Raw genomic sequence first — 13,712 nt, 5'->3', positions numbered from 1 at the left:
AACTGCACAACAGAAAGTTGTGGATTTGTCAAGATTTAGATGCTTGAACTCATTTACTTCATATGATTCCCCCCAATTTAGATAATTTACTTACACACACACACACACACACACACACCTTAGAAAGTATAACCTCTGTACCACCTTATCTCCTAACCCGCTTACTGATTACAATTCACCCTCACTGATTAAAATTGGCCTTCACCAATTAATCAACAGTTTGATTAATCTACTGATTTGAAATGTTCACAGCTTAGCCAATTAAAATGTGCTGGTGTCAGTTTAAACTTCCTTGTGTGCTTGCAGTAATTTTTTTTCATTATGTTTCACATTTGTAGATCTTTCATCTCATGTGCTACATCTCCCCATCCTGGTTTATGTCTCCTCTCTGCACAGTCCTAGCTTATCTGTTGGTTTGCTCAATGATACTCTATAAATAACTATGTGCAGAAAAGATATACTCAGAAGCTGGTTGTTCTGTTACAGAGGCAAAGAGATGCATCAAACTAGCTTTCACAATATAATTAAACATAGGCTGAACAAGTCTTACCTAGACTGAATAGCTATAATAATTAATTTTAAATTACTACCCCATTTGAAAAGGACAAAAGAAATTTCAAACTTTTAATGTTTGGATTTCCAGCATAGAAATGTCACACGATGTGGCCTTAAATTGCTGCTAAGAAATGTTTGTATGTTCATAAAAATGTTTAAATTCAAGCTTCAAAGTCCATGTTTGTTTCCAGTCCCTATCTTTGTTTGCTATTGGGTGTTTTAATATCAATTATCTATCTGTTTATTTACTTATTTATCATATTTTTATACCGCCTGATATCTCTAGGCCGTGTACAAAATTTAAAATATTTAAAAGTCACAAATGAAAATACATGACAATAAAAACAATAGAATAAAATTATTAAAACAAGTTTTTTAAAATTATTAAAATTATTAAAATTAATTCTAATTAAAAGCCTGAGAGAACAGGAGGGTCTTGAGGTTCTTCCTGAAAACAAATAGAGAAGGAGATGCTCTTATTTCGGCAGGAAGCTTATTCCAGAGCCCTGGGGGCAACCACAGAAAAATCCCGGTCCTGGGTCACCACCAAACGAGCCAGTGGCTACCGTAACCGGACCTCTCCAGAAGATTGTAGCAGGCGGCAGGGATTATGACAAAAGAGGCGCTGTCTCAAATAGCCTGGACCCAAGCCATTAAGAGCTTTATAGGTAATAGCCAGCACTTTGTGTTTCACCCGGAAACATATTGGCAGCCAGTGCAGTTCTTTTAGAACCGATGTTATGTGGTCCCTCCGTGTTGTCCCAGAGACCAATCTAGTTGCTACATTCTGTACCAATTGTTGTTTCTCGACTATGTACAAAGGCAGCCCCACATAGAGCGCATTACAGTAGTCAAGCCTGGAGGTTACCAGCATATGTACCACTGTTTTAAGGTCATTCACCTTTAGAAATGGACGTAGCTGACGTATCAACTGAAGCTGATAAAAAGCGCTCCTGGCCACCACCTCCACATAAGAAACCAGGGAGAGCTTTTGGTCCAGGAGCACTCCCAAGCGACATACCTGATCTTTCAGGGGGAGTGTAACCCCATCCACAACAGGCAGATATAAGCCATCGCTTGGGTCCTGTCCCCACCACAGTCAGCACCTACGTCTTATTTTGATAAGACGTAGTTCTTATCAAGTTTGTTATCTAGCCCATTAGTTCAGTTTCAGTTTGTTATCTAGCCCATTACTGCCTCCAGGCAGGCAAGATATGCCATTTCCTGATGAGGTCGGCATGGAAAAGTAAATCTGGGTGTCATCAGCATATTGGTAACACCCAGCACCAAACCTCCTGATGATCTCTCCCAGCAGTTTCATGTAGATGTTAAAAAGCATTGGAGACAGTATGGAGCCTTGTGGGATGCTACACTTCAGTTCTTGCTTAGTGGAACAACAGTCTCCCAAGTGACATCATCTGGAATCTGTCAGAGAGGTAGGAGCGGAACTACTGTAAGGCAGTGCCACCCAATCCCACCTTCCCCGGGCAGTCCAGAAGGATACCATGGTTGATGGTATTGAAAGCTGCAGAGAGATCCAAAAGGACCAGCAGAGTCACATTCCCTCTGTCGATAGTCCGTTGGAGATCATCCATCAGGCTGACCAAGGCAGTCTCAACCCCATAGCCCACATGAAAGCCAGTTTGAAATGGGTCTAGATAATCTGCATCATCCAAAACTGCCTGGAGCTGAGAGGCCACCACCCACTCAACCACCTTGCCCAACCATGGAAGTTTAGAAACAGATCTGTAATTAGCTAACTCCGAGGAATCCAGCATAGCTTTCTTCAAAAGTGGTCTAATAATAGCCTCCTTAAGACAAGAAGGCATCCTGCCCTCCCTCAGAGAAGCATTAATAATATTAACCAGACCCTCCCTGATAATATGAGTATCCGATGTGATAAGCCAAGTTGGGCAAGGATCAAGAGAACAGGTTGTAGGGCGCACAGTCCGAAGCAGTTTGTCCACTTCCTCAGGAGTCACAAGATAAGTCACAATTTGACTTATTTTTTAGCACAACATTGTTTAGGACCATGGCTGGAATCCAAACAACCCTCTATATGAACAGAAAGTGCTTCAGTTTGCACACAGGCAGATTTCATAAGTATGTGTTACCACAGTATGTTCTTGGTATGGTTTTGTGTTTTTTTAAGCTAGCTAATGCCATGGAGTGATGTTATTCAGGACATAACTAGATGTTATAGGAGGTGTGTGACTGCTGCTGAAAACAGGAGCTCCACATCTTGCCTTCTTCCTTTCCCAATAGATCTAATATTTCAAAATGTATTATGTGACACCATGTGATAGGTTTCTGTGCCCCCACTCTGCATCATTGACTGACCCTTGCAGAAGTGGCAAAGTTTTTTAAGCAGAATGATTTTACATCACATGTTTTGTATTGTTAGATATACCTGGAGGATTTGAGGAAAACATGAGCTGCTAGATTTGGAAACAGACGTGTGTCTCAAAGTATTTACTGTGAATCTGAGCTGTTGATAAAAACCCCAAATTCTACAAACTGTATACAGTATGCCAGTAGCCCTGAAAATGCAGACTCAGTTTGATCTCAGTATAGTTAGCTGGCCGTAAATCCTACCCAATTTATATTAGCAGCACTTAAAGGCCTCTTGTGCTAGGTTTGATACTCTTTTCTGTAGAATATACCTTCATTAATAGCTGTAACCTGCTGTGCTTTCTGTGCAGTAGTGTCCTCTCTATTTTGTCCTAATGTTGGGAGTGCAGGTGGCCCTCGTTTCCACGAACTCGCAGATCACGGTTTCATGTATCCTCGATTCTGTCTTAGAGACCCAGTTTCATTATTTACAGGTGGAAAAATCGGCAGAATTTGCCTATCTGTGGTTTTGAGTGGCCAGAAATTACTTCTGATGTGATTTTTGGCCATTTTCCAGCAGTGAGCCATTTTGTGGCTCTTAAAAAATCCCCTCCACAAATATTCACCAAAATCCAACCATTTTGGGGGCTTTGGGGGCCATTGCTGGAGACCTGGGGAACAAGGTGCTGTCCTTTTATTTCTGCTCCTCTTGCTTTTTTGTCCCCCCTTTTTGTTATGAACCTAATCCCCCAACTCCCACTGACTCAAGGTTTTGTCCTTCACGATTTCCATGTTTGTACTTACAGGCAAGAACAAAACCCCCGCAAATAACGAGGGCCACCTGTAATGCCAGCCTGCATGCGTTTGCGTATTATAATATATGTTGGTTTTAAGGACAGCTAAACATCGAGAAAAGCAGTTTTTTTAGAAACAGAATAAAAGCTTTCTGTATTGGCAGTCACTTTTAAGTTTTATGTTTAACCAGTTGTTACTCACTCTGTGGTGGGGTATAAGCACAAATCAATAAGTACTAAAATATTGCAGCCAGGTTGTAAACTTGTCAGTCAGTTCTCAGCCTTAAATTTCACTTGTCTGGAAGGTTTCCAAATACCTAAGTGTGAACTAACAATCTGTCTAAAGTGGTCTCAGACTGAATTCTTCTTCTTTTGCTTTTTAAGATAACTTTTCTGTTGAGTTGATTGGTACCTACAATGTTATACAGTGTACTTTAAAAAAATGGTTTCCTGCCTTTTGCCATTGTCGTTTTAGTGTGATTTAAAAGATGCTATTCATTCATCCATTTCATCATTAGTATTTGCAGTATCTCAAGTAGTTAAAATGTACTAATTAAAATCTATTCGTTTTAGGCTGCAGCCTTGTACTTTATACTAGATCTTTCACATGGAGGAAATGAATAACATGAAAATGAATAACATTCCCAAAACACTATTTTAATTATTTTGTTTATTTTATTGATGAAGTTATCATTACACATGATTTTAAGATTTTGTGTATGTCATATACTGGCTTTCAATATCTTAATTAAAGGGATAAATGTGCTGCAGTGATAATATCAGTCTGTGAATTAAGACAAAAATATCTTCTCCATGGGCCATATGGTACAGCTGCAATTTCCCAACAGTGATTTCTGCTCATAGCAGGATATTTTTCAGCTGGCACAACCACTGGAAACATTTCTAGGTAGCAGTAACAGTGGTTGCAATGGATGTATTCCCAGGGCAATCAAGGTGACTTGTGTGGAAGAGAATTCTAATGTTTGACTAGCCATCTGTTATGTCAATGACTGACAACCAAACTAACACCTTGCCAGTGCAATGTCATTTTCCATCACGATTTTCAGTGATCCACCCTTTCCTTCTGTAGCCCCATGTTTCCTGAAAACATCCTTTGTAGATCCCCACTGACAGATGGTTATGGAAAACACTGCTGTACCAGCGCAGCGTTAATCTGGATGGATGGAGGAGACCTGGTCTTGTGGTAGCAAGCATAATTTGTCCCCTTAGCTAAGCAGGGTCCACCCTGGTTGCATATGAATGAGAGACTAGAAGTGTGAGCACTCTAAGATATCCCACTCAGAGGATGGAGCTGCCGCTCTGGGAAGAGCATAAGGTTTCAAGTTCCTTCTCTGGCTTCTCCAAGATAGGGTTGAAGGAGATACCTGCCTGCAGCCTTGGAGAAGCCACTGCCAGTCTGTGAAGACAACAGTGAGCTAGATAGACCAATGGTCTGACTAAGTATATGGCGGCTTCCTATGTTCCTAGATAGTCTAAATGGTGGAAGCTATATATTGTTTAATCTCTGAATTTATCCTAGAAAGTGGTGGGATTGGAAGCATGGTTATAACCAAACACTTTTGCTTATTTTAAACTCTGCTATTATTAAATCCATTGAAGCACCTGTTTTAATTTCCTTGTGATCAAAGTACTATGATAGCTTGCAAATTGGCAGGACAGATGTCTTTGGCACTTTATAGTTATAGTAATAGATGTAAATAAGTCTCTTCTTGTTTGACGTTATAGTACCATAGGTCTAGGGTCATGTTGATCTGGGATAGTGAAATCTCCATGCTCCTTTGCATTATGACTCCTGACATCAGTAACTAAAAATGCTGGGTACTCTATAGAAAAGGCCACCATGTGGATGACCATTTTGTCATCTCACTACCCATGAATGATTAATGTGTAAATACAATGACATGCTGACATATGGAATAGCCTCCCCAGTGAGGCTTGCTTGGTGTCATTGCTTTGTTCTTTTAGACACCAGGAAGATCTTTCTGTTTTGAAAATTGATTTAATTTAAAAAATTCAATGTTTTGTATTATATTTTGTATCAATCAACCATCTTTATTATGGTCATAGACCAGCATAAATAGACAAGCATTACAGTATTTTATATTTTTTTAATATTGTAATTTGTTTGTTTTGCATTATGTGTTTTAATTGGATGTTTTTACAGTTTTATGATAGCAATATGATATAGGCTGGCTAACAAATAAAGAGAACAATATGATATGGGGTGGCTAAAAAAAAGTACTTTGTTTTTGAGAAAACATAGTTAGGAACATTGGAAGCTGCCTTATACCGAGTCAGGCCATTGATCCATCTAGCTCAGTATTGTCTACACAGACTGACAGCAGCTTCTCCAAGGTTGCTGGCAGGAGTCTCTCTCAACCATATCTTGGAGATGCCAAGGAGGGAACTGGGAACCTTCTGCTTTTCCTAGAGCAGCATGATATCTTAATGTAGTCAGTCTCCCATTCAGATGCAAACCAGAGTGGACCCTGCTTAGCAAAGGGGACAATTCATGCCTGCTACCACAAGACGAGCTGTCCTGGTCTCTCAAGTTATGCATTCTTGAGTTGGATGGCTTGATAGTCTCTACAATCAACTGTCTTAAATTATGCCATTGCATATATGAACTAACAGCAATGAGTACTGAGCTACTTTAGTTGATTAGCTGGGGAAGGAGAAATTTAATCAGAGGGCTACAAGTTAAGGTCGCACTTGTTCATTTAGACTTGTCTGTTCTGCTGTAATAGTGGCATAAGCAATGAAAAAGGAAATATTAAAGCTGGCCTTTAAGTCTAACAATAAATTGTTTCCATAGATATCTCATAAGTGTACTTCCATATTCTGCAAAGGCCAGTGCAGATTTTATTTATTTATTTATTTAACAAAATTGTATACCGCCCCAAACTTTCATCTCTGGGCGGTTTACAATAACATAAAACCAGTTAAAAACATATACAAAAGCTTAAAAACAATTTAACAATTTAAAAATAACCAGAAATTAAAACACAAAATATTAGGAAGCTGAGAAAGCTTGGGTGAAAAGATGGGTTTTCAGGTGTTTTTGAAAATTGCCAGGGATGGGGAGGATCGTATCTCAGCAGGGAGCGCATTCCACAATCTTGGGGCAGTGACCGAGAAGGCCCGTCTCTGTGTAGCCACCAAACGAGTTGACGGTAACTGGAGACAGACCTCCTCAGATGACCTCAATGGGCGGTGGGGCTTGTAATGAAGAAGATGCTCTCTTAAATATCCAGGGCCTAAGCTGTTTAGGGCTTTGTAAGTTATAACTAGCACTTTGTATTTTGTCCAGAAACCTATTGGCAGCCAGTGCAGCTCCATCAGTAAAGGAGTAACATGGTCTCTCCGCGATGACCCAGAAACCAGCCTGGCTACTACGTTCTGAACCAACTGAAGTTTCCGGACTACCGTGTTTCCCCGAAAATAAGACAGCGTCTTATATTAATTTTAGCCCCCAAAAATGCACTAGGGCAATTAGCGGTACATCAGAAATTACTGCTAGGTCTTACTTTTGGGGTAGGTCTTACTTTCGGGGAAACAGGGTATATGCAAAGGCAGCCCCACGTAGAGCACATTACAGAAGTCAAGTCTAGAGGTTACCAACAGTTGTACCACTGTTTTGAGGTTGTTGATCTCAAGAAACGTGCGCAGCTGGCATTTCTGATAGCTGATAGAAAGCACCCCTGGCCACCACCTCAACCTGAGAAACCAAGGAGAGATGTGAATCCAGAAGTACTCCCAGACTGTGAACCTGTTCCTTTTGGGGAAGTATGACCCTCATCTAGAACAGGTAGATCAAAATTGTCTCTAGAGTTCTGACCCCGCACAATAAGTACCTCTGTCTTATCTGGATTCCGCTTCAGTTTATTCTCCCTCATCCAGCCCATTACTGCTTCCAGGCAGGCATTTAGGGAGGATATGCCAGCTCCTGAAAAAGTTGACATGGAGAAGTAGATCTGGGTGTCATTAGCATACTGATAAAACCCCGCACCAAATCCCCTGATGATCTCTCCCAGCGGTTTCAGGTAGATGTTAAAAAGCATTGGAGAAAGTACGGAGCCTTGAGGGACACCATACTTAAGCTCAGATTTTGAAGAGCAACAGTCTCCAATTGACACCATCTGGAATCTCTCCGAGGTGTAGGAGCGGAACCACTGTCAAACAGTGCCTCCCATCCCCAACCCCCTCAGATGTTCCAGAAGGATACTATGGTCGATAGTATCGAAAGCTGCCGAGAGATCCAAAAGGACCAAGAGAGTCACACTTCCTCTGTCAATTGCCAATTGGAGATCATCCATCAGGCTGACCAAGGCAGTGTCCACCCCATAGCCCGCCCGAAAACCAGTTTGAAATGGGTCTAGAAAATCAGTTTCCTCCAAGACCTCCTGGAGCTGAGAGGCTACCACCCTCTCAGTTACGTTGCTCAGCCATGGGAGGTTGGAAACAGGCCTATAATTGTTCAACTCTGAGGGATCTAATGCATGCTTCTTTAGAAGAGGTCTAATGATTGCCTCCTAAAGACAAGGAGGCATCCTGCCCTCCCTCAAAGAAGCATTTATGATTTCCACCAGGCTGTCTTCAACAACCTCCCTGCTAGATCGAACAAGCCATGTTAGACAAGGGTCAAGAGAACAAGTGGTAGGCCTCACCGCCCCAAGCAGCTTGTCCACATCCTATCAAACTGAAACCAATCCAGTCGAATCACACAAGAGGAGTTGTTGGGCACCTCCAGCTCAGCTTGTTCCTGAGGTTTATGTATGATTAATTATAGGGCACTCACTCAGCCTCACTCCTTCCCCAAAGCCTCCCCCTCCCCCAATGATAAAGCCAAAGCTCTGGGCCTGTTCAACAGGGTGTATGGTGATAAACCATCAGTGAACAAGGAGAAGGTACAAGGAGTGAAAATAATAATTCAGTTTGGATATACTGAGTTTGAGATGACAATGAAGCATTCAAGCTGATATGTCAGACAGGCAGCTGGAGGTGTGAGATTGGATGGAGAACGTTCTGGATATAGTCAGTGTATATAGATGGTACTGAAAATCTTGGGATTTATTGTGGTCACCTTTCAACAGCAAGTAGCAAGGGGCTAAGAACAGAATCCCGAGGAACCCAATTGAGAGAGGGGACTCCCCCTGTGGTAACCTTGGAAGAAGAATTATAAATGAAGAAAGATAACTATTTGAGGACAGAGTCACGGATATCTAATAGAGGGAGTCTAACAAATGAGAATAATTAACTATACCAAAAGAAGCAGAGAAGTCTAGAAGGTTGAGGACAACATAGAGGCCTTTTGTTCTGGCAGTGAGAAGATCCTTGGTTTTTGTGTGTGTGGCAGTTTCAGTGAACTGCAAGGGCAAAAATCATATTGGAAAGGGTAAATAACAGGGTGGAAAGGAAGTTCAGGCCATGGGATTAGGTAGTGTTTTCCTGGAGTTTGGAGGCGAACTGTAGAAGGGAGAAAGAGGATAGTTGAGGGATTAGATAGATAGTGGGGGGGGAGGTGTTTGAATGCTGTAGGGAAGGACCCAGAGGTGAGAACAAGGTTGGTGGTGTGATGTGATGGAGAAGATATACACTGATAGTAGAAATGGCGACCAAGGAGTCAGGAAGATATTGAATCAAGTGGGCCTGTGGAAGAATTTTATGAGGGCAACAGGGTAGCCAAGGGTAAAGGGGTTGAAGGAGGAGGGAGGTTGACAGAACAAATATATTGTGAGCCCCTTTTGGACAAGGAACCATGTTTTAATTTCTCTGCTGTCTAAACCACTTTGAATGGGTTTGTTTTGGAAACTACCCTGACTTCTTGATGCCAGTCTACCAACCACACGTAGTCTGCCAAACACCATGTGATAATCCTACCTGACCTGGTGGTAGTTTCATAGATCATAGGAGCTGATTCTTCCTTTTGTCCTCATCCCATGCACCTCCTGGATAAGTAGTGGCAAAGACTTGTATATTCTAGAATGCCCTCTCATATCTTCTGAGGGGAAAATGGAATTTCTTACCATGAATTCCTAATGGGAGATACAAAAAGGCATTTCCCCTGCCCACTTAGTTTGAGGTGATTTTCTTCTTTTTCTTCTGGATGGTAGGCACATACAGAAGAGATAGTTGGGCCTCCTGAGATGCTGATTTGTCTGTCTTTTTCATATCTTTTGCATTTTTTACAGGTTAATTTTTTCCTTTGTTCTAGCTGATTTTGCCTGGCTTTTAACTCCATGAAGAAGTCACTTGAAAGCTGGTCCTGCCTCTTTTCCTAATGGGAGAGCAATCCCAAGGTTCTAGGATGTCCGCTTTCATCTCCCAATAATAGATATTTATGGGAAGAGGTTCCCTTTTTTTTCATTTGTCTTGCATAACTCAGTGACTTCCATAGCGTCATTTCAGGTTTGCGATATTGGATCCTGTGTAAGGCTTTGTTCAGTGGAGCTTTACAGATGCTATTCCCCTTTGTTGCTATTTCCTTTAGTTGACTAGCATTCAAACTGACATTTTAAAATGAAATTTGGCAGCTTTTGAGTTCATAAGATAGATATGGAAAATAGAATTAAATTGTATTTAAAGATTTATGAAGTCCAGATTTGGACTAAACTTTAACATACTATACTTTTGTCCCAAATAACATGCCTTTGTCTGACAGAAGGGTTTGTGTGGGACCTTATTATATTTTAGATAAACAATCGCTTCATAACATTATATAAAATTGTTTTCCGTTTTTGAAATAGTACCAGAAAAATTTAAATTACAGTTTTAATATAAAAAGCTATGCTCCTCATTTGTTTCCAAAATCAAGCTCTTTCTTATTCAGACCACCACTTGAGTAATGCAAAGAAAAGAAAAGTATTCTAAAAGTCTTAATTTCCTTTTTGCTTTCCTACCACATTTTTGGTCATACTTTGGTTGGGTTCGCACAATCACAAGGATGCTGGTTAAAAGATAATCAAGATTAATGAGCCCTGTGGAACTGATTGTGAGAGCCCAGAATTTCAGGGCAATCCTGGTCAAACTGCTCAGGTTAAGCATCATTTAAACAAGCTTGATAGCCACAATGCTTTTGGTGCTATAACAACCACAGTCTAAATGCTGGTTAAGTGGAGTGATTTGACCAGGACTGTCCTGAAATTGTGGGTTCTCATAATCGGCTCAGAGTTATCTAATCCTGATTAACCTTTTAACTAGAATCCTTGTGACTGTGTGAACTCATTCTTTGTCATTTAAAGTATTATTAGCTGGGTTTAAATTCAAGTTGGCTGAGTGATTGGAAAATCAAAATGTCTGATTCCTGAAAAATGTGGTGGTGGTGGTGGTGGTGGTGGTGGTGGTGGATGCCAAAAAAGAAAAAGCTAAATAAATAGGATGTGGCAAACATGGCTGTGTCATAAACAAGGGAAGACTTGCCTCTTTCAAGGGCTGAATGAGTTCCAGCTGCTCAGCCCCACTCCTTTTGCCTCAGAAATCCCCAGGAGGCACTGCTGCTTGGCAACTGCCAGCAAGGGAAGACCTGTCAGCATCAAAAGCTTGAGCAAGTTCAAGGTGCTCTGCTCCATTTCGTTATTTAAGTGGTCCTTGGAAGGTATTGTTTGGAAGATTGTGGTCACAGGGTAATGTTGAGTAGGGAAGACTGAAGGTATGGCAAATGTTTCCTGAATTATTGTGACACTACATGAAAATCACATTCTTTCTGTTCCTCATACTAGCCTTTAATATGATTTTATTATAAGAATGTTGTGTAAGTCTCTGAGAGCCTCCTGAGGCTGTAAAAGAGGAAATAAAACTTTAAAATTAAGCTTAAAATAAATGAAGTAATACATTTATTTTACATTTATTGTTGTCATTGTACATGACAGTGTACAAAATGCATATACAAATGTTCAGGATCGCATCTAGATGTTTAATAATCTACAGTTATTAAAATCTTCTATTTATTTCAATGGGATATGAATTGTACATGTATGTCCTTATCCAAAGATCACTATACTCTCAGAAGTGCATGCAGGTTTTGTTCCAAAATGAAATTAATTTCACTGGAAAGACTTAAACTGTACATGCAAAGGAATGTGTATATACATTATGCCCATTCAATGAATGGGCAAATTTTTGTAAGCAGAGAAACTGTGTGCATTAGAAAGTCGAATGTCCACCCAAATTGCTTGAATTGGATGCTAGTTTTATATAGTGTTATTGGAAACATTGGTGACTATATGAAAATTAAGGGTACAGTCTACTTGCATCATAGCTGGAGTCCCCCACCCAGAGAATTCCCAAAAGGCTCAATATATCCCTAGTTTCACCTCCCTTAACCTTTATGTATGCATCAGCATAAACCTAGGCAGCACAGTTGCTCCTGATGTCAGGGGGAGGCTTGAGACAAGTTGAGTAACTTGCCTTGAACAAAGATGGAGAACTGGTTGGAAATGTGGGGGACAAGCACAGATTTTTCATTTCCCCCCCAATATCCCATCACACTTACTTGTGTACTCATGCATAACTGGAGGCAGTGAGGGAATTCGAGAACTCTTTTGTCTTATGGAAATTATTTATCTGCAGGTACTATGCCTCTTTAACAAGCAGAAGGTTGACAGTTCGAATCCCCGCTGGTACTAGATCGGGCAGCAGCAATGTAGGAAGATGCTGAAAGGCATCATCTCATACTGTGCGGGGGGAGGTAATGGTAAACCCCTCCTGTATTCTACCAAAAGGGCTCTGTGGGCGCCAGGAGTCGAAATTGACTTGACAGCACACTTTGCCTTTACTATGCCTCTGGTGTGACTGGAATGTTCCCTAAATATTTGATAGAATTCAATTCCTTTGCTACAGTGCCTTGAAAGGCTATAAAGTATTATGGAGTGAACACTGTATTAAAATCTATCTGAAAGCTTGCAACTGGAGAATGTACAGAGAAATGTACAGAGAGGAGCATCGAAAATTATGGAAGGATTTTGTGAAACATCTGTCTTAGATGGTACAAGTCTGTAAAGTAACAATTAACATTGCGGGGGGAAGAAGAACTTTTTCATTATATCTAAAATATATGAATTAGGAGCATCTATTGGTCAAAGGTTGTGGAAGGCTGATGGTGTAAGTGAGTTCAGAAATGAATTATTCCATCAAAGCCTTGAAACTAAGAGGCAAATATAAATCAAAAATATCTATCAAACCACCATACTTGCAGTTTCCATCTGTCCCAGCAAGACAGTGGAAATTCGACTATCAACAAATATCATGTAGAATTTTGTTTACTTTGTATCATTATGCAATCAATGTGATGTGGCATTGACCAGCATTGAAGTCCTATTGAATCTATTTCACTTTCATATTAGCTTTTTTATTAATTCAAATAATGGAAACTAGTTTAACCCACACAGAGCATCTGCACGCTAGTACCTGATTGCTCCCCTCCCCTCCTGCCACAGCCCCCCTCACATCCGAGATCTCTTCATCCTCACCTGAGCCGCACTCCTGCTCCTCCTCCTTCATCCAGTTGCCTCCATCCCCCTCACCCCTCTTGGTCACTGCTCCATCCCTTTACTACACACCCATCTTGGTTGTGGCTGCAGTGTTGCTGGTGCCTATTGGCCATTCTGCAGCCCTCTATCTCCAGAGATCTCCCCACCCTCACCTGAGCCCTGCTCTTGCTCCTCCCCACAGCAGCAGCAGCAGTTGACCGGGCCCTTCCTCGGTGCCGCCACCATTATGGCCACTCGTTCCCCTCAGCCTACTGACAGGCTTAGGCCTGTCCCTTGCCTGCCTCCCTCCCTCCACCAATGGCCTTGGTAGCCCCAGACAGCGGCAGTGGTTGACTGGCCCTTCCTTGCTGCCAATAGGTGCTACCATGGCTGCTCACTCCCCTCAGGCCACTGAGAGGCTCGGGCCGGTCCTTTGCCCTTCCTTCTTTCTTTCTTCCCCTCCCTTCTTTGTCTCTCTTTCTCTCTCCTCCGCTCGCTCTTCGCTTCTGTCTTTATTTCCCATTCCCCCCGCCCTTCTGGAGTT

At 41.4% G+C, this 13,712-nt stretch overlaps 1 protein-coding gene across 11 annotated transcripts in view; it reads left to right on the top strand.

Annotated features, from left to right (window-relative positions):
• Nucleotides 1-13,712, top strand: part of BBS9 (Bardet-Biedl syndrome 9) — a 430,545-nt gene that overhangs the window by 267,966 nt on the left and 148,867 nt on the right. Inside the window, exon 21 of one of the 11 annotated variants that reach the window (XM_053261620.1) lies at nucleotides 339-676. The exons of 9 other annotated variants lie outside the window; for them this stretch is intronic. In XM_053261620.1, the coding sequence (XP_053117595.1) occupies nucleotides 339-440 (102 nt within the window). In that variant the 3' untranslated portion in view covers nucleotides 441-676. Of the gene's footprint in view, nucleotides 1-338; nucleotides 677-13,712 lie in introns of those variants that run through there. One more of the 11 variants, XM_053261613.1, reaches the window with a different exon arrangement.

The sequence above is a fragment of the Hemicordylus capensis genome, chromosome 6, assembly GCF_027244095.1.
Source record: "Hemicordylus capensis ecotype Gifberg chromosome 6, rHemCap1.1.pri, whole genome shotgun sequence".
Taxonomy (NCBI): Eukaryota; Metazoa; Chordata; class Lepidosauria; order Squamata; family Cordylidae; genus Hemicordylus; species Hemicordylus capensis.
The sequence above is the reverse complement of the archived record's forward strand: the minus strand, read 5'-3'. Positions and strand labels throughout refer to the sequence as shown.